The following is a 19,637-nucleotide window of genomic DNA, read 5'->3' as shown; positions in this document are numbered from 1 at the left end:
ACAACCGCGTACATATACACGTACGTATTTACTTCCTCCGCCAGATGACTCGCTGATAACTTTACCTGACTTTACATTCGTTCGATGAGTATCGGATACCGATCGGGCTGTTTGCGAAACCGTTTGGTCAATAAGAAGCTCCTCGTGAAATTTGAGATAGCAGAATGTACGTACATGTGACGCGAAAGGTGTATCGTGTATCGGTCCGGTACGCGGCCTGTGCTCAATAATTCCATCAAAAAAGGAAACGTTCACGGCGATGAAATTCTGTGACAAATAAGGAGAATAAGAACAGTGCTGACATACCTGAGTCGCAGGAGAAACAGCAAGTTATTGCAGAATATCCTTTCCACAGACGAAAGAAAAAAAGGTCAACACTTGTCTGGATTGTATGCGATGTGCCGGCGACCCACCCTCGCTCACTGTTTATCCTTTAAGTACAAATCTAACCCTTTACTACGTATTCGAGGGTAGCATGCCGCATACTATGCAAATCTACCATCACCGTTGTCATTACCTAGGAGGTAAGATATGATATCATCGTAATAGTAGTCACAGATGTATTTACAGATATAATCGGAAATCATCTCATCAATATTGTGAAATAATTTAATCTTATCATGGAGTTGCCTTTTATTAATTGTCTTGATGTTTAACGGTTATATTGCCCCCTCCTTGGGATAACTACAAGAATTATATTCTTTTGTAATTATATATGTATCAACAACTTCGGTAGAGAAGTAAGATTCTTCCATGTAATAACGTGATTCGAAAATTTCTCAATAATGGGAAAGAATCGTTCATTGTGACGTTTATCATTAGTCCCTGACGCGAATACCGAATCGATTGTCAATATGCTCGATGTACGCCATAATACACATCGTATTTACAACGCGGTATACACGGTGAATACAAACGATGAATTGATTACTGTAGGTTAAATTGAATAATATTAATCGTCAGACGAAGGACATTCGTATGTTATAACGTTAGCAACTTTTTACTTGATAATGTTTTATATTTTCGATCGATGTAGTTTATAAGGTCAAATAAGGAGAATCGTGAAGATTTTCATTTATAATATGGTCTATAGAAGTATTAATAATTTAATAAGATGTCATGTGACAAAGTACCAATAAAACTGATCGTAATATAAATTTATAAAAGTCATAAGTATTTATGTAAATATCTATTATTCTTATTTAAATATGTAAAGAACTTGTTATGCTAGGAAATTAAACATGTTTTAATATAAAAGTTATACGAAAATTTGTTCGAGTTTATTTATTAATAATAAATGACTATATAAATGGTACTTTGATATTTAAATAATAGGATAAAAATTATTAGAGAAATGAATAATGTTTAGAAAAATTTTAGAAGATAAAATTTAATAGAGCAATATATTGTTACTGTTTCAGTTACATTTTACAAGATAAATCAATTTTAAAAATTTATTTTTGGACACAGACCTTTCTTGTATCTATAGCCTGATTTCCAAGTTAATATTAATAAATTCAACATGTATGCATTAAAAATACAAACTGCCTGTCAAAGCGAGGGTAGTGGGGAACCTGATGATCCAAGTAGTCATCATCAAGAACCTGTTAGACCTCCGGCACAGGATTGTAGTTCATTTGACATTGTTAGAGCAACTCAGGTAATTAAATTTCAAATACTATTATTTGGCTAATTATTTGCTTAGGCATTGAAAAATATTTATTATTTGGGAAATTAATTTTTTACAGTATGGAGCTTTGGATCGTGTGACTGAATTAGTAGAAGCTGGTGCTGATGTAAATCAGCCAGATTCAGAAACCGTAACATTATTGCATTGGGCAGCAATAAATAATCGAAAAGACATAGTAAAATATCTAATTGCAAAGGGAGCTGTTGTTGATGCAATCGGTGGTGAACTTGCTTCCACACCACTACATTGGGCTACAAGGTTAATTTTAAATTATGATTCAAATCGATTTTATGATGGAATCTAATGAATCTTTTAGCAAATAAAATAAGTTGTTGTTTCCAGACAAGGTCATTTATCTACAGTTGTGATATTAATGAGAGCAGGAGCAGATCCAACTCTTAGAGATTCTGAAGGATTTTCATGTATTCATTTGGCAGCTCAATTTGGTCATACCTCTATTGTAGCTTATCTAGTTGCAAAAGGAGTAAATCCAAATATGCCAGACAGAAGTGCAATGACACCCCTCATGTGGAGTGCCTATAAAGTTAATAGGTAAGTGTGAAAGAAAAATGAAAATATCTATTTGTGAAAATTTTAGAATTACATTATATTGTTTACTTTGAAGTTCTTCCTTTTACAGTTTAGATCCAACACGCTTGTTACTGACTCTAGGAGCATCTCATTTGCTCGCAGATAATTTACATGGTAATACTGCTTTGCATTGGGCTATTATAGCTGAGAATAGTACAGCTATATCAACGCTAGTCCATCATGGTGCATCTTTGGATCGACCTAATGTTCTATATGAAACACCAATGACATTATTGGATCGTCATATTGGTGCTGCTTGGTTAGGACATAAAATCAGTCAAGAAATCAGAGAAAAACAGGGCAGAACACGAATATGGTGTAGGGATAAGGTGTGCACTCTAATTATTTTTATCTAATTTCGCTCTTTAAAGTTATATTTCTTGCAGAGAATACGCTGGTATTGCATGGTCAGTACACCATTTATAGTTTTTTATCTTATTGGAATGATTTTTCAAAGTGGATTGGATTATCTAATAAAAATAGGTGCCTTTATCACTCTTTATATAGCACTGTATTTAGCTAATCATTTTATCTTTGACGAACGATTATTTCATATTATACCAATGTCAATCTATTTGGCTACAAAGGTGAGTATTCAAAAGGACGTATCATATTTATTATTACTAGACCTTTATATTAAAGTCTTAGAATTAAATAATGTTACAAATCTGTGTAAAGAGAAGTGACTGAATTATATCAGATATCAACTTTTACATAACTGATACAAGTGACTTATCACAATACGTGTTAGATACAAGTGCCTTATCACAAGACATAAGAAAGCTAAATTAATATTATTAAAAATAGCATACAGATTTAGTGTTCTTTCAATAACTTTTTACTTTATATGTAACTTGTATAACATTAGCATTTTCATAATCAACATCTTTTACGATCATTTGTTACAGATGTGGATATATATAACATGGATATTTTGGTTAGGCATACATGCTGCATGGTATCTATGGTTACTATTAGTAGGTGGATCTGTACCACTCTGGATATGTTTCTTACAATCCTGGAGGGGTGATCCAGGTGTAATTACAGCTACACATGAGGATAAGTTAAATGTAACAGTCTGTATATTACGATTACATTATTTGTAGATGAAGTGTATTTTTCAATTTTTCATTGTTTTCAGACAATTATAGAATTAGCAGAGTCTGGTGGTTTTGAACCACAATCATTTTGCAGCAGTTGCTTGATTAGAAGACCAATGAGATCTAAACATTGTTCTACGTGTGACCGATGCGTTGCACGCTTTGATCATCATTGCCCTTGGATTAATAATTGCATTGGTATGTCAAAAAACTTATGTGGAAGATGGTTTTATTATGTTAATAACATATATAACTAGCACAGTTTCAAATTGCATTAGCTTTAGACAATCTAATTTCAAATAACGCAGTTGTACTTACAATTTTTAACATCCGTTTTTTCTTTTTAAAAACTTAGGTGCGCATAATCACAAGTATTTTCTGGGATTTTTAGCATCATTATTAGGCCTCTGTATTGTTATTTTATCCGCTAGTGCACAGTATTGGCAATTTGAGTGTTGGACAAATTTAACAAAAGGGCATACTGCTGATAATTATCTAGTTACTACGGCTACATGCGATGCTTGGGTAATGTGGGTTGCAGCAAATACGGCCCTTCATTTCTTTTGGGTCGGCACGCTACTCGCGTGTCAATGTTATCAGGTTTGTTCATTTTATCTTCTTTAGGTCTATATAATCAACCGAGTTACGACAATTTATTTTCTCACCATAATATATATTTTTTATTTACTAGATTATGGTTCTTGGTATGACAACAAACGAACGTATGAACGCGGGACGCTATGCTCACTTCAAACAAGGGAATCCTTTCCATCGTGGCGCTCTTCAAAATGCGGCTGATTTTTGTAATTTAAGTTTCTGTGGAGTAAAAGCAAAGCCCAGCTCAGACTGGTTACATAGTTTCGATCATAAACAAAGCATCGAAAAGTTGCCTTTACTTGCTACGAAAGACAACTTCCAATATATTTAGAATTTTTCTTAAGGGTCGCAGAACTGTCATGGAAGATAATGTAATTTTGCCATCAGAAGCTAACATAGTGTGTCATATCATTTGCGCCTGGAGTATACTTCTGAATTACCAAAGAGTTACTACAAAATTGGAAGTGACTTTTAAGGAAGGTAGTGATTTTGCATATACAGATTTAAATTGCATAATATAAGTAATTTCTTACATTTAATGAAATACAAATTTTAACATTCGTCTACCGTAAAAGACTGTTCTACGACGTAAGTATGCATATCCCACATTTGTGTACTCTTCGTTTCAAATATGAAACAGAAGAACACGTTGCACAAGTACTTTGACTCTATTTTTACAACAAATTATGAACCAAGATTCCTTTTTGTCTTCGTATATTATCTCTACAGTTTACTTCTTACTTGCGATAAACGAAATGCTAACATAATTGATTAAAATGTAGTTTAGTTTACGTCGCATTGTAAATATCTATACTTTTCATGGAATTGTAATGTCACAAAACATAAATATGTTAATATTCTCTTTTTTTCAATTACAAGTTTTTAAGTTTACTTTAAATGTTATAAATTCCAACGAGTATCAGATTTAATCCATAAATAATTTATTTGTATAAGTACAATTCTGATCATGTTGGAAAACAGTAATATCTTTATACAAAAAGAGCCATGACAGTCAGTTGTATAAGATCATTATATAATCGACGTTATTTATTACAATTATTTGTACTTTGTAGTTTTTATTGTTCATGATAGAAACATGAGTATTCATATTAAATTTGAATAAAATTCAGAATATGTAAAAAAGTTATTAAAAGGTATTACTAACGAAAAGTATGGCATATTTATATTTAGTAATTACTGGATCAATTTCAATCCAAAAAATAAATCAAACGTTGTGCAACATTATTGTAAGTAAAATTACATTGCATATTATTGTTGGCAATTTAATCCGTTTTTTCGTACTTATGAATAAGTTTACCTGACTTAAGTGCCATGCTTGTACTCTTCAAAAGACATGCGTATACTATACGTATTTAAACTCGTATATATATATATATATAAGTATTTATTTATGCTCTTTGTAAGATTTGATTAATGTTGTCTGTTGTATCTAATCTATTACTACATTATGTAAAAACCATTTTAAACGATAGCAATATAGGATAGTCTATAACAATTGTTTATAATGTCTGTTTTAATAGATGTCATACTTTGATAATGTCATCAATTTCAAAAAATTATATTATTATGCGTAGAAATACCAAATATAAAATAAGAGAGGAGCCTGATACATTTTTGTACAATTACAACGTGTGACGACAGTTACTAATAGAAAATAATTGTGAAATGTTACTTTACATTCCAGAAACGTACTTCGGTGTATAACTGTGAGTTTCTTTTTCCTCTTTAACATTAGCGTGTGATTAAAAATGTATGCTTATGCTTTTAATTCGTTTGTCAGCATCATTGACATGCGTAAACGATTGGAGTGCATTGTTAAGGTTGCAAGTTGCTATGTCAATTCCACTTTCTAACATTCTTAGTCGTAATTATCAAATACTAATACTATGAAAGTTGTGTTGCGCGCACAATTAAAGAAGGAAACCAGACATTCTACAATTGATTGCATCCTTAACAGGATAGGACTCAATTTAATTTTATTAAGATATAATTTAAAATAAAAGCCCATGTTACGAATATTTTCGTCAATGATCCCGTTTAACCAGTTATTAAGTATAAGTATTAAATACTCAAGCTAAAGAGAGTGCATGTGTTTTTTACATTGCATTCCCAATAGGTGCCTAAATATCCAATTATGTATATTACCTTGTATGAATTTATAAAAAAGACACTCTGTGGATCGATCAAAAGTGGTTTAAAGATACTTTAAATTTAAGTTTTTATTCGTTAAGTAATCTTCAATATGTTCCGAATAATTGAGCATAGACAAGCGTCGTGCCATAGTTTATTAATTTTATCTGTATAACAACCGAAGATAACGATTAGGTCGTTTCATCAACTGTATTATTAGATTCTTCGAGTTTACGTTATAGTAACAGTTTATATGCAAGTCATTTAATTTCATTATGCATATAACTGAACTTAATTTTAGTTTGATAATTTGGCAATTTTCTTCGAAAGTCTTTGATATAAGAATACGCATGTACAGGACGAAATTAATATTTGGTACATTTATCCGACTCTTCTTTGTTAAAAATAAGTTTTCAATTTTGATTGCTTGTACAGAATGTTACGAGGTGTTTGTACAAAACATTGAGACATACGTATGTAATATCATATAATATATAGAATCGACCGTGCGATGATATTGAAGAATGAATACTCTATGTCAGAATTATTACAAGAAACACGACGCGTATAAATATTATAAATACAAATGTTAGTTAGATGTAATTACTTGACAACAAACTATTAATTACTTATAGAATGAATGTGTTAATTAAGTCAAGCATATAATTTCTCTCGAATGTATGGTATACGTTTAGTATTTATTCATATTTCCGATCTAGTCCAATTGATATTAAGGTAAACTGGTATGTAGATTATGTTTACTTCCTATGAGCGACAAGACACAGTCGATTTATGTATGGCAAGCAATTTCTCTTGTTTTTCAAAGTGAGTGAGTCGGAAACAAAAGAAGGATTGTGTAGGTAATGACGCAATATCAACGAATACAAGCATTGAGAAACTGTATTATAACATTTTGAGAAACATACAAATAAGAAATAGATAAATACAAGACAGGAAAGTTTTTATAATAATTAACATTTTTAAACATTTAATTTGTAAATTGCAAGAATTGTTTGCTTCGAAAATGTATAAGGAAGTTGAATTAATGAATCAAGTATACAGATTAAGATTTGAAAAAAAGCAGATATTTAGAAATATGTGAGCATTTGAACGTTTAGATTCTAGTTAATCTAGTTTAGATTCTAGTTAAGTTTTTCGTGAAAAACGATTAAATATAGTTGTAAAAACTTTTTGTCTGACTTGTTACGACTTTGAAAAATTATGGAACTCCTCGCAAACATAGATCAGTTTACAGCTGTTGTATCGAATCATATTAGGCTAATTATAACACTCTACTTCTGATTCAATCAATGTAAATAATAATCTTTTACTTCTAACGGCGTTTTAAGAACAAATAAAGTTTAAAAAAATCAAAGTATCGGAGATGTAAACATTCTTGGTAATTAATTGCGAAATTCAATTATAGTTACTATACGTTGTATAACAAATAAAAAAATATATATAAATGATTAATTTATCGACTATTATTGTTTTACTATTTACATTTTGATTCGATTAGCGAAATATATTTCTGTGAATTTTTTCTTTTAAAGAATTCGACCTTATCAAATTCTCGAGCATTGAATATTGCCAACAGTCAAAGGATCGCAAATAATTATGGCATTACAAACATATGAATGTAATTAAATGTTCTAGTTGCTGTCACTTGACAGTTTAATTTTGTTTTAATTCGTGTTACGTTAATTTCAAGTTTTATTAAATTTCTTTTCAAGAAATGTGTTTATCATGGTTTCTGGAGAAGATTGTTCATATACGGACGCAACAGAATCTTCTAACATAACATCTCTGCAGACAGAATCTACTTATTCGGTTAATGCCAATGTTAAGGAACCTCTTTGTGACCTTGTGAATAGAGAGGACGATCCTTTTCAACAACTTAACTGTAGGTACACGAGGAATTTAATCATTTAAACAGCTAGAATTCAGGTATAAATATCGCACTTATTAAGTTAAAGACTGTAAATGTCGAGAGATACATTCAGCTGTACACCACGGAGCATCTCTGGAACCGTGCAAGAAAGATTCACCGAAAGAGAAGAGTTTGGTAGAGCCGTCTTCAAATCCATGTTTATGTCACGGTCACAAGATGTAATACAAGTATTCCCATTCTATTTAACAATTATTAATTAACCACATTTTTTACTTTCTAGCAGAACTTATACTTTACCTTTGAAGTACAGAGATGGTAATCACATCAGCCTCTTAAATTATTTATCCTATCACTAACAAGGTGACTTCTTTGATTTTTGTTTTATATTAATCTTATTAATAATATCATATATTCCTTATTAATTGAAACACATTGCGTTTAATATAATTTATTTCAGTTAGTACAATCTAAATGCTTTGCTGATTCTTTTTTTCTCGATCTATTTCCATTTCACTCGAAATATGACTTTTTCAGATAAATCACGACTATTTTGGTGTCCCTTTAAGTGGAAGTGGCCAAGGAAGGAATACTTAGAAAGCAAAGACAAATCATACAAAGTGAAATTAACACCAAAGAAATGTCCCCATTATGCGGAGGTAGAGCACAATATACACATTAATAGAATAACATTATTTTATTTTTCCTTTTATTCTTAAGTACGAACATTAAATATAAAAAGTATATAAACAATTGGTATACTTAATGCGGATAACAATGCACTTCATTTAGCCCTTCATGTGCTGTGAAATATCAGAAGGGATACCAAATAAAAAGAAACACGATGCGCCAGAATCAGTCAATACAAAACCACCAAAGACGGAAAAGAAAAAAGTAGAAGTAACTGAGAAAATTGACATCTATTACTTCGATCATGGGAACTCTGCGTAGGTACAACCATATATATTTCAATAGATTTCTTTTTATCATTTATAATTTTTATTATGCAGGCAATTGCTCTTACATAATCGTTCGATTTTATATCGTCTAACAACAAAAACCAGAAAAATACAAGCATTTAGTTTCCAAATGACGATGATTAAACTTAAAAACTTAAGATTTTTCGATTCTTAAATTCTAATCAAAATGTTATTGTTAAAAATATATATATAAAAAAAATAATAAATACAAAAAACAAAGTTTATATATATGTATCATCGTTAAGAAATTTAAAAAAACTTTGACCATCACGTTAGCTATTTTACAGTCGTACACGTTCGTTAAGACGTAAGATCCTTCACAATCTTCACAGATATTATCAAACGACGGATTCACCGCCGATATTAGCGACCGAGAAATGCGCCGAGAAAACCGACCAAGCAGCGACTCGCTTTTGGGCCGAGATATTTGGGACTATTCATATCGGCACTGCTTTCATCACAGCGTTTATTCTACAATTGGTTCGATTTATACTTTACAGTATAATCCGACCGCTGACTGTGGGCATCTTGCAATTGTTGGCGGACTATTTTATAAAACCACTATTGTCGATTGTGTTTAATGCCCTGATACAGCCTGTATTGATATTGTTATACAATATTGCAACGTCTTTCAAGGATCTTTGCGAGCCTATCGCAGAAGCGATAGGGCTGTTCCTACGGGAGATTGCACACGTGTGTGCGGCGATTCGAATCGTCGAGGTGAAACAGGGTACCGCTCCCTCGGTTGCTTGCACTTGATGATCGGATAGAAGAAAGTGCGAATTCTCAATGACGAAGAAGGGAATAAGGTATCAAAAACTCATAATTCCTTCTTACGTACGACTCGTAAAAAAATAGCACCATGCAAATGTTGGTTTAGGGAAGTAGCTTCGGAATCTCTGTTCCCAAACTATTTTAATTGTATACCTCTCTACCCTGTACTGTATCTGTTTTTCATTGTTTAAGGTTCAGAGGTGAAAAAAAGACGACCTATTATATCTAGGTGATTGACATTATCTTGGTATTTGAACGATTATGAAGGAATCGAGGTAAAACTGAACCGTGATTAAATAGAGTAAAACAAATCTAACCCATTAAGATCCAAGTGTGTTTGCTAAGTACAGGCCTTTCTATTAGGCATTGTTATTTAGAATATCTACGAGGCAATATTTAGAAAGAGGAAAAAACATTGCGTTCTCTTGAACTTGCGAGATTCCAAAATTCTTTAAACAGCAGATATTGTATCGACTTAAAAAAGGATTTTGTTGGATCCCAAAGGGTTAAGAAGTAACTAAATCCTTTTATCACATGTGCTTATAAAAAAAGAAACTTAATATAAAGCGTAATTTGTGCGTATGAATGGTCACGTCAAGCAAATTATAAACTTCATCCGCTGACCTTCCGTAGATGATGATAAATTATCTGGATCATCGATTCGAGAAGGCATTGTCCCAGGATACAATGATGTGAACTGTAGAAGATTCGGGAACAGCTCGGTAGCAGCTGTTCGAGTTTCAACGAATATAACACATGCCTTAACACCAGGTATATATTTGGTATTATTTAAACTTTACAATATTATCATCAGTTTCATTCATTTTGTTATTTTTTGCTTTTTTTCTGTCTTTTTTTGTTTTTACAGAACAAATTATCCTCTTATAGCAACTAACTTTGTCAATAATAATTAATAATCATCCTTCGTCTCTTTCGTATATCTTACTGTTTAATAAATTATGTACAATCTCACAAACAACAAACGGAGGAACCTAATTACATCATGTAGTTGTTCACACTTCGCTATGTACAGGTACTACTTGGTTTTTACAGAATTGCGCTTTCGCTCCACCTGCGTATGTAGTCGTTAATGCTTAAACTCTGTCGTTCGCATATTCTATTTAAAAAAAACAAAATAGAAAAGAGAAAGAGAGAGGAGGGGAGAGAAATAGTAAGAGAAAGAGAAAAAAGAGAAAGTCAGAGAAGAGAAAGGATAAGGAAAGAAACAAAACGCCTATCGTCACCTAGTCTCAGGAACTGCAACCTCTTGCTTTCTGTGCATTGCGATCTAGGTGGTTGTGGTCGGAGTCTCCTGGATGGCTAAGGTCTGTGATGAAGGCGCTGATGATGATGTCGAGTCACCTGCAATTACGTGGTCATTCTTAGTAAATGGTAATTTAAAACGCATTAAAAAACGTTATATCATTTTAAGTATATGGAAATTCACGCGTCGAATATCTTTGCAGGTGCGCGCGTAATAAGATATTCGAGTGTTTTATCAAGTTATAAATGTAGAGGAAACGACTGCACCGAGACTATCCATTGGATAAAAGCGTTAAAAGGATCCAATAATTTCACCAATGAATCGAAGAAATATCCTTTCTACGATTAAACAACATCATCAACGTGTCAAAATGGCTACGCGTTCGAGGCTTATCGTTTTGCCCGTGGTTAATCGAGTGACTGTTCTATGTAATATCGTGAGATTTTAGTAGGTCGTATCATTCGTAACGCTAATGTTTCTTCTTAAACCGTGGTAATCCTATTATGATAATATAACGTTCCCGAGTATTACATAATAATATCGATCTCGGTAGGTAAGCTTACCCAAGAGGGCAGCTTCTAAGTCTCCTAAGATCTCCGTTTCCTTGGGATCGATAAGGTTGAAGCGTTGATTAAGGAGCGTGAGGTGGGCAAATACACAATTGAGGTGAGCGTGCAACCCCAAGAGTGCTACCTCTCTGAAGTGGCAGTGGTAAATGTGTGCCACCACATGGTACAGTAGCCGCAGGATCTTACGCACTATCGATTCGAACGAGCTAGGAAATTCATTTGCTGAAACATTCAGGAAACGAACCAATTAATACGATTATGGCTTCGTCTGCATGTCGGGTCCTGTCAGATCTTGATACCACTCAATGTACTTAACTACTCGACTTCTGACTGCATGTCGCTGTAAATATAGCTTTACACTCTACTCTGTTTATTCATTTTTTAATGATAGTTTATCGGATTTTCTAAAACATGAACTACGTGAATATTAGTGCGCCGTTAGCGTTCTTACAATTTGAAGAAAATGTGTTTAGATGCGACGATATAAATAATCGTAAACTGTACGTTAACGGCGTGTCACGACTATTTAGTCGCCGCCGTGGCAAGGTAAAACAGATAACTTACCATATTTCGTAGGAAATATAGTTTCGTCACTAACGGTGCGTTGTGTAAAAGTCATAACATAATCTATATATTGTGGCGCTGCCACTCTCGTTTTCTTCCCTTTTTCATCAAACCACAGATAAGTTCTGAAACGATAAGAAGGCGAATTACATGAGTGCGTAATAACGCCCGGCGGAAATGGTAGAAATGATAAAAATAAAGGAAAAGGAAACAGATCGAGGACAAGTAGAAAACTGTTCAAAGAATAAATCCTTCCTCGTTTTTTCTACCTTCTCTTCCTTTCTTTTATTTCTTTTCTGGGTCAGGGCAAGCGTTATATTTATTGTGGACGTTCGAAGTAGATTTTGAAAGCGGATAATGTAGAATTTACTAAGGATTACTATCCGAGATAATTTATATATTTACTATATGATACATTATTTATTGGTGAAATTTACCTGTTCCGTGAATTTCTTATTTAGAGACTGTGGAAATTAATGCTATAACGCGAAATCTTTTTAAATAGTACATACAGTTCAGTGAACAAAAATTCATAATAAACATAGGAATAAACTGTTTAACTTTTTAAATATTAAAATTACGAATTTTTTAGTTTTTTAAATATTGTAGAATAACTTATAGGTGTATATATAATAACAAATGTCCCAAATTAGTTTCATTTCCATTTTTTGCCACATCGATATTCATCCTATCTTTTTTATTTATATCCGATTCTATTTCTATCATCGATCATAGGCCTAGTTAAAAAAAGCTGTCAACGATCACACGTTATAAACTTTAATTAAGGTTAACACCTCCAGTCATGGAGGAGCAATCTGATGGTTAACGCGTGGATCAATTTGTTGGACGGCATGTATCGTGATTACTAGAACGTCTTGCATACATCGATAAAACAAAAAAGAGAAAGCTAGTTGTATTAATCAAATAGTAGGAAAAATTTCAATGAACTTAATTCGTAAAATATTGTACCGGAACCGTGTCATTAGTTAACTTTATAGAACATGATAGTTGTGAAATTATGAAGTAGAGCATCAACTTTCAATTTATAAGAAGAATCTGTTACCTCTACCTTGAATTAATTTCGTGTTGCTGAGTTTTATTATACGTCATCTATGATTATTTAAAAATGTATCATTTCATAAACAAGATTTTTTAACTGAATACAATGCAAATAACATAATCTCTTATCGCAGTATCGATTCGTACAATTTATTTACATTCAACGACTCTTACTGCTTCGACTCATCCAAAAATCGTTCAATGTACATTCTATTTATCCCCTCGATAGTGCACGTCCAAAATCAATTGACCACTCAAGACCATTGAGGAGTGCTTGTTCAGCCATAACGTTTAACTACTTTGTCGCCGTATCTCTTAATTTTTCCTCGCTGCGTTTACCTTATTTTTACGATTCTTTGCCTATTTTTTTTTTTTTTTTTTTTTTTTTAAGTAATTTAATACGATAGATACAAAATTTAATTTAATTGCTCAGAATGAAAAACCTTAAGATTGCAAAAATTGTAAGTTAAGTTGTTGGATCGACATACGATTATTATTCGTACGATACGCACCTTAAGCCAGGACCGGTCATATCGGGACAGCCCGTCATCGTGCAGAACTCGGATATCGTTCCGTAAACGAGATTGATGTGATCGAATAGTGCGAGAGTGTGAGAGGCCAACCATTCGTTGTAGTCCAAACCGGGTGGTAAATCGACCAGCATCCTCAGGTCCAGCTCTGGCAGCTGCCTTTCAAGGGCCGCCTCCTCGAGGTACAATTTCGGATCCTCTGTAGTTCCCGCATCCTTCTCCTTTCGTCGGGCTTTTCTACGAATAGCGTGAAATCGCTCGTTTAGTTTCTCTTTGACCCTCCATCGCACAACCTGCTACCAATTGCCCAAGTAATAAAGCATATTATTGCTTAGCGTAAGGGTTTCGTGTGTCGCGACCGATCTAGCCGAATATCGATCTCAGAATGGTACCTGTGAGTTTTGATGTGGCATTAAAGAAGAAGGATTTGTAAGAGGAATTTTGTCCTGGAACGATTCGTTAATTTTGAATCATAGTTTTAGCCGAGGAATATTATAATTGAAAAGTAGATTGAATATCGTTTTTGTTCGTGTTCGGCACTATTACGAAAAAAATATGGTAATTCGGTGTTCAATGTGTTCAATGTTATCGGGGAAATGTGAGAGTGCAGGTTGGAAAATTATATTTCGATATGATAAGGGATGGATGATACGCTGTCCTGGGATGTGAAAAATGACGAATGAAAAATATTGGTTTCATTGACGGGCGTGTCAATATAAATAGTCCTTTCCTTATTGTTGATTTAATGACGCGAAATTGCACAGTTGGCGTTACAAATATTTGATTTTACTGTTAATAAAATTGCTGGTGATTACATTACAATGTTTTCTTTTTCTCTCAAATAACGAATAATCTTATCTAACGAGATCATCGAAACTGGTAAAAATTAACAGACCTGAGAAAGAAATTCCAAACAATCCATCGTGCCCAAAAGCACGTTCGGTCGAACCTAACGGCGAAATCTCTCATTTCGAATCAATGACATCGTCCACCGTCATATTCACCACGATTATACACCACGATTATACAAAAACCGTGTAAAGGACAACCGTGCTTTTTGCGATAAAAATTCTTCTAGTGGAAGCACCGAGGCCTGGCCGATGAAAGAAAGCGGCGAAAACGCATTTTGCGAGCCTCTTCAGAACCAGAAGAGTCAAACGAAGAAAAGTAGGTACATGGAAAAGGGATGCAGCCGCGAATTCGACGTCTCGTTACAAACGACTCCTTCGATCTGTGTTTCGAGTACGCGTTATCGGCGCACCGATCGTCGAACTGAACGGATCTAGAGCACGAGAAATACTCGAGGGAGAGAGAAGAGAACGATAGTCGAGGATCGTTTTCGAGAGATCGCCACGCGAGAAACTTTAACTTGCTGCACGCACATCCAGGGATACGGGAATAGAAATCGTGCGCTCTTTTTGCCGGATTTATCGACTCCCACTAGTTTTCTGTTTCAAAGTAGTTTTATGTACTATCGGTTGCTCCAGTAAACTGCGAGTCGAGTGCTTTCATACGACAAAAAGAGAATTGTTTATCAAAAGCTAGCAGGTATTTACCATTGAATATGTTACGAATGTAGAGATTATTACCAATTGCAGTTCATTGATTACGTTTTCATCGCGAGAGGAAGTTGTTCGACCAACTACTTCTTTTTTTCTTCTGTTTGTTTTCAGATTATTATTTGACAAGACATGCGATATCGTATTCACTTTTTACAGCATTGCATATTTTGAACAACGTAATCAATTATTGTTAATATCGTTCACTGTCGACGAATGCTGCATTTCGTCTTCTTATATTTTACATCATTTCCTTGACTTGGAGTTTTTAATTGTATATTTATACATGTACCTTTAAACAGAGATAAATCGAATGGAAATTGGATGCAAATGATACGAATCTTCACGACCAAAATTTAAAGCAATTTCACTTGGAAATGCGACCAACAACCCAGTTCGTTGTATGAATGTCGCTAATGGCTGAAAGCTCCATAATTGAAGTAGTGCAAAATCCATTTTCACCATGCAACCGTAAATGTTACTCGTTTCACGTATAATTCCACAGAAGTACGAGCTATTTCTATGCCTTATATATGCTACATATGTTCATATAGAACACTGCGGATGACACGAATGTTCTACAATTTCGACTCACAGTTACCAAAGTCATTAAGGTCAAAGACAATTATTACGAGTTACTACGTATTATACTACGTTAACAATTTCAGAAGCGTTAAATCTATTTCGCACAGAACACTGTTGGGTTGAAGGTGGCCCGAAGCCAGGGTTCTCTTCCGATTCTTAATTAATGTCAAATTTGAATTATACAACGAAAGTTGCATATTTACAGAGAAAGGAGACGTTCGTTGGTTGGCGGAATTTCAGGCAGCGAATGTTAACGGCCATCGCTGCACAAACGGGTTAGGTAGCGGTAGACGGTCTCGAGGCTGGCAGAGATTACGCGAACGCGAATGAACGTTGCATCCGCATGAAATACGAGCCGTTTCGGTAGGTGGTGTATCGTGCTCGATTGCAGCCCACCGCAGGCATTAATGCACAAACATCTTGCACTCTGTTCATCTCGACTCAGGGTTACAGCCGCCTGGTCTGCGAACAACGAAGTTCGCCACGGCCTCTAGCTTTCTACGATCCTCATTCTACCGAAGGTTACGTTCCGTTTGTATTTGTAGACACAATGTATTTGTCAACCAGCGCGCGAAATTACCCGGTTCAAGTCAATGCATACGTATTCGGCTAATTACCACTGAAAAAAGAAACACCGCCAGGACAAAACTTGCAACCAGTTGTTATCCAGTGGGATCAAACGTTCGAAACACTGCGCTTGTCTCACCGCGTGTTATTTCGGTAGACGTGATTCGATTAGGCAATCGTTTCTCGTTTTTGTTTCGTGTTTTGTGGTAGCGTAGCCCCTTCTTTTCTCTGTTTTCTCTTTTTACTTTTTTTGTAGAAGAAAAATGGAATTGATAATATAGACTTGCAAGGTTTTATCGTAAATGGAAGGTAAGAATGAGTAGTAAGGTGATACAGTGCTCAATGAAATGTAATATGGGCTCTAATGTTTAATGAGATGTAATCTAGGGTCTTTGGCGTGAAACTAAGTTTCCACGCAGTAATACGTTGTCTTGTAAGTTACAGTTAAAGATTATCTAAATTGGTATACTTTTCTTTGAATATGAAACAGTACCGTGTTCTTCCTGTTCCGAAGGAGAGGAATCTTCCATATTATAACACCGTCCCTTTCGTAAAAGCTACTAATCGCTAATATAATACTGTTGTATATTCGATGAACAAACGCGAGATCGTAAGTTGCCAATATAGTACTACATTTCTATCGTAAGAATCGTGTCGCAATGCGAGAACCAAGAGAAATGGCTATGACCTTGTTTGTCTTCGTCATAGATATATTATACGATTGGCGAGGTCTTAAAACAGCTTATTTAGCTTGCAGTTCGTGGAACGATTTGATGTTTGCAAATATCGAAATCTCTATGATAGCAAATATTTTAATGCAAAACATAGCGAATATAAACGTCGCTGAACCGAACCGGCAGCACTTTTAGAACACGCGGGAAAAAATTCGCTTCCGGAAATTAATATTTAACACGATATTCTCACTTTTTTGCATAAATCTGACAAACTTTCTACACAATCAAAATTTTGACGCGAAAATCGTTCTTGTTTAGTAGTATTTCATTAATCTGGAAAGCATCGATTACCGTGCAAACAGCAATAAGCAAGTCGTGAAGCATGGTTTGCGACACATTTTAGATTAGGTATTATTTCGCACGTTGCATCTTTGATTATAGGGCGCGTGGCATGTGATTTGCCTGAAATTACATTCCATTGATTTCGGTATGAATGAAGACTAATTATCGAGCTGGTAGTCACTGGCACGCGATGTTATTCAGCGCTGGTCATTTTAAATCATCTATTGATACGTTATCAGACGACTGATTTATGCGAACGACGGAATAATCGATCTTAAAAAATATTCTCATGATACTCGATATTCGATGATAACTAAAATAAATAAATAACCGAAGAAACGAAAGACGATGAAAAAAATAAGATAACGTTCGTAGTAATTTACAACATAGATATAGTATATTGTTTTTATCACGATAAAACAATTTGCAAATGTAATTGAGGAAGGAGAGATAATAAACCTTATTTCTCTGTTTGGGTTACTTGGAGAGCAGAATAGCGAGACGTTTCACAGAACAGGTCTGAGGTTTCAAGCGAAGAATAGGTTTTCATTAACGCGCATTTTGAACTCGTAATTATATTTTGAGCATTTATTATGCGCGAAGAAAGGCAAAACGGAAGCTGGCCACAAACTATTCCCTGGACGATCTCTTTTGATTTCTATAACCTCGATTCTGAATGAATTATTACCGCGAGCCGCTTGAAAATCTGCTTGGCATAATGCGCTCCATGCATTGTTTTGGCCGCTGTATTTTTTCCACATAGATTTCCACAGCGATACAAATATTTTTATAAACTAATAATTCGTACATATTCTGGTACCGTTGTTATTTGTGTTCAAACTATGATCTAAGTGTCGAGTAATTCGTTACAAAAAGAAACGGTCGAAGGTAATCGATATGAAACGAAAGAGTCCTGTCGCAATCGATATATTCGTGGAATCGGAAGAACGTACTATACCGGTACGTCGGTGGAAAACAAATTAAAGGGCAGCATGTAACTGAAAAAAGCAATTTCATTCCCGGGATGAAGGACAATATTATGTTGGCCTAAATGCACTTTGTTCGAAAGGTCGCTCTTTGCCGTGATTTTCCCCGGCGTTTCTCCTGCTACCCATCCTCTTGCATACATCGTCAGCTCCCGCGGCGAATTTTGGAACACATTCAAGCTCATTAGCCTGGTATCGCTAATACTGCCGGCAATATGTTCCTACAACGGCACCGCATTCGCGTCGATTCTCTCCTTGATAGTTACGCGTAATGAGGATATCAAGTGGGAAAAGATCGATAACAAAGTATTGTACGTATAATGTGGTGGCTCTCGAAATCCACAGCCAAGGTTAATTTTATTATATCGTTACGATAAAACGTCTTTGAAAGTAAAGATCCACCGTAGCGGAGTAGCGTATATTCCTACAACATGTTACTTTATTAAATTGTTTGCAACAAGAATCACAATGCACCGATAAACATTGCGATCTAATATTCGAAATTACGTACAATCGTCGTCTACTAATATACAGGGTGGTTGGTAACTGGTGGTACAAGCGGAAAGGGGGTGATTCTACGCGAAAAAAGAAGTCGAAAATATAGAATAAAAATTTTTCGTTTGAGGCTTTGTCTTCTAGAAAATCGACTTTGAATTTTCGATGGGTACGCGTGCACTTTAACACGTCTCGTTATAACGAATCTCATTGTAGATCGTTGTCTCGATGGAAAAATTAAAAAAAAATTTTTTATTCTATATTTTCGACTTCTTTTTTCGCGTAGAATCACCCCCTTTCCGCTTGTACCACCAGTTACCAACCACCCTGTATACTTCGTTATCTGATACTTATTTGAACACGTCGAATAAACTTTTCTTGAAAAAAAAGAAAGAAAAAGAGAAACTATGGCTGATGTTCACGGAAAAATGTTTCACTCGGAAGTAGACTAAATAGTCAACCGAAAGTGAAGTGCAGGAAGGTAAACTCGCACACGGTTTTCCGACAATCGCTAGAGCCGAGCGAGCTTGTTTCGAAATGTGCACTCACGAGAAGAGGCGATGCACTTGTGGCCGCCTCTTCTTCTGTCCGCTCGGATGTCTCGTAATTAGCAAGTTTCCATCCGGCAGCCCCGGAAATTTCACGATGCTTCCTACCTTAAACGGAAAAATC

General features: G+C 34.6%; 4 protein-coding genes across 12 annotated transcripts in view; 3 read left to right on the top strand and 1 right to left on the bottom strand.

The window, feature by feature from the left end:
- The first annotated feature begins 53 nt into the window (after positions 1 to 53).
- Positions 54 to 7,488, top strand: LOC117204791 (palmitoyltransferase Hip14). 2 transcript variants are annotated; one of them, XM_033442524.1, is made up of 10 exons: positions 54 to 524; positions 1,422 to 1,660; positions 1,749 to 1,948; positions 2,033 to 2,242; positions 2,316 to 2,610; positions 2,668 to 2,868; positions 3,190 to 3,351; positions 3,423 to 3,579; positions 3,737 to 3,981; positions 4,073 to 7,488. In XM_033442524.1, the coding sequence occupies exons 2-10, from the start codon at positions 1,523 to 1,525 to the stop codon at positions 4,307 to 4,309; spliced, it is 1,845 nt and encodes a 614-aa protein (XP_033298415.1). In that variant the 5' UTR covers positions 54 to 524; positions 1,422 to 1,522; the 3' UTR covers positions 4,310 to 7,488. The 2 variants fall into 2 exon arrangements, with proteins under 2 accessions (XP_033298415.1, XP_033298416.1); XM_033442525.1 differs by having other exon boundaries at positions 55 to 524; positions 2,331 to 2,610.
- A 242-nt stretch (positions 7,489 to 7,730) lies between these two features.
- On the top strand, positions 7,731 to 8,745 carry LOC117204796. Its single transcript, XM_033442539.1, has 4 exons — positions 7,731 to 8,032; positions 8,100 to 8,238; positions 8,304 to 8,335; positions 8,555 to 8,745. The coding sequence occupies exons 1-4, from the start codon at positions 7,876 to 7,878 to the stop codon at positions 8,734 to 8,736; spliced, it is 510 nt and encodes a 169-aa protein (XP_033298430.1). The 5' UTR covers positions 7,731 to 7,875; the 3' UTR covers positions 8,737 to 8,745.
- Positions 8,660 to 10,322, top strand: LOC117204795. Its single transcript, XM_033442538.1, has 2 exons — positions 8,660 to 8,964; positions 9,330 to 10,322. Exons 1-2 carry the CDS (start codon positions 8,816 to 8,818, stop codon positions 9,754 to 9,756), a joined length of 576 nt encoding a protein of 191 aa, XP_033298429.1. The 5' UTR covers positions 8,660 to 8,815; the 3' UTR covers positions 9,757 to 10,322.
- Positions 10,323 to 10,528: 206 nt separating this feature from the next.
- Positions 10,529 to 19,637, bottom strand: part of LOC117204793 (MOB kinase activator-like 2) — a 65,134-nt gene continuing 56,025 nt past the window's right edge. For 6 of the 8 annotated variants that reach the window (XM_033442531.1, XM_033442537.1, XM_033442536.1 and 3 more), the window contains 4 exons: positions 13,740 to 13,994; positions 12,169 to 12,293; positions 11,599 to 11,826; positions 10,529 to 11,133 (listed from right to left, as the gene is read on the bottom strand). In XM_033442531.1, the coding sequence (XP_033298422.1) occupies positions 11,060 to 11,133; positions 11,599 to 11,826; positions 12,169 to 12,293; positions 13,740 to 13,994 (682 nt within the window). In that variant the 3' untranslated portion in view covers positions 10,529 to 11,059. The remainder of the gene's footprint in view (positions 11,134 to 11,598; positions 11,827 to 12,168; positions 12,294 to 13,739; positions 13,995 to 19,637) is intronic. The other 2 variants (XM_033442533.1, XM_033442535.1) reach the window with 2 other exon arrangements.

Source organism: Bombus bifarius, unplaced genomic scaffold (genome assembly GCF_011952205.1).
Source record: "Bombus bifarius isolate JDL3187 unplaced genomic scaffold, Bbif_JDL3187 scf7180000007980, whole genome shotgun sequence".
Classification (NCBI taxonomy): domain Eukaryota; kingdom Metazoa; phylum Arthropoda; class Insecta; order Hymenoptera; family Apidae; genus Bombus; species Bombus bifarius.
The sequence above is the reverse complement of the archived record's forward strand: the minus strand, read 5'-3'. Positions and strand labels throughout refer to the sequence as shown.

Excerpts from the sequence above, each read along its gene's own strand:
- LOC117204796 (XM_033442539.1), top strand. The coding sequence starts at position 7,876 with ATGGTTTCTGGAGAAGATTGTTCATATACGGACGCAACAGAATCTTCT. Across the intron at positions 8,033-8,099 it reads TCCTTTTCAACAACTTAACT|TTAAAGACTGTAAATGTCGA; the intron begins GTAGGTACACGA and ends GCACTTATTAAG. Across the intron at positions 8,239-8,303 it reads TTATGTCACGGTCACAAGAT|AACTTATACTTTACCTTTGA; the intron begins GTAATACAAGTA and ends ACTTTCTAGCAG.
- LOC117204791 (XM_033442524.1), top strand. The coding sequence starts at position 1,523 with ATGTATGCATTAAAAATACAAACTGCCTGTCAAAGCGAGGGTAGTGGG. Across the intron at positions 1,661-1,748 it reads ACATTGTTAGAGCAACTCAG|TATGGAGCTTTGGATCGTGT; the intron begins GTAATTAAATTT and ends AATTTTTTACAG. Across the intron at positions 1,949-2,032 it reads CCACTACATTGGGCTACAAG|ACAAGGTCATTTATCTACAG; the intron begins GTTAATTTTAAA and ends TGTTGTTTCCAG.
- LOC117204795 (XM_033442538.1), top strand. The coding sequence starts at position 8,816 with ATGTGCTGTGAAATATCAGAAGGGATACCAAATAAAAAGAAACACGAT. Across the intron at positions 8,965-9,329 it reads TTCGATCATGGGAACTCTGC|ATATTATCAAACGACGGATT; the intron begins GTAGGTACAACC and ends CAATCTTCACAG.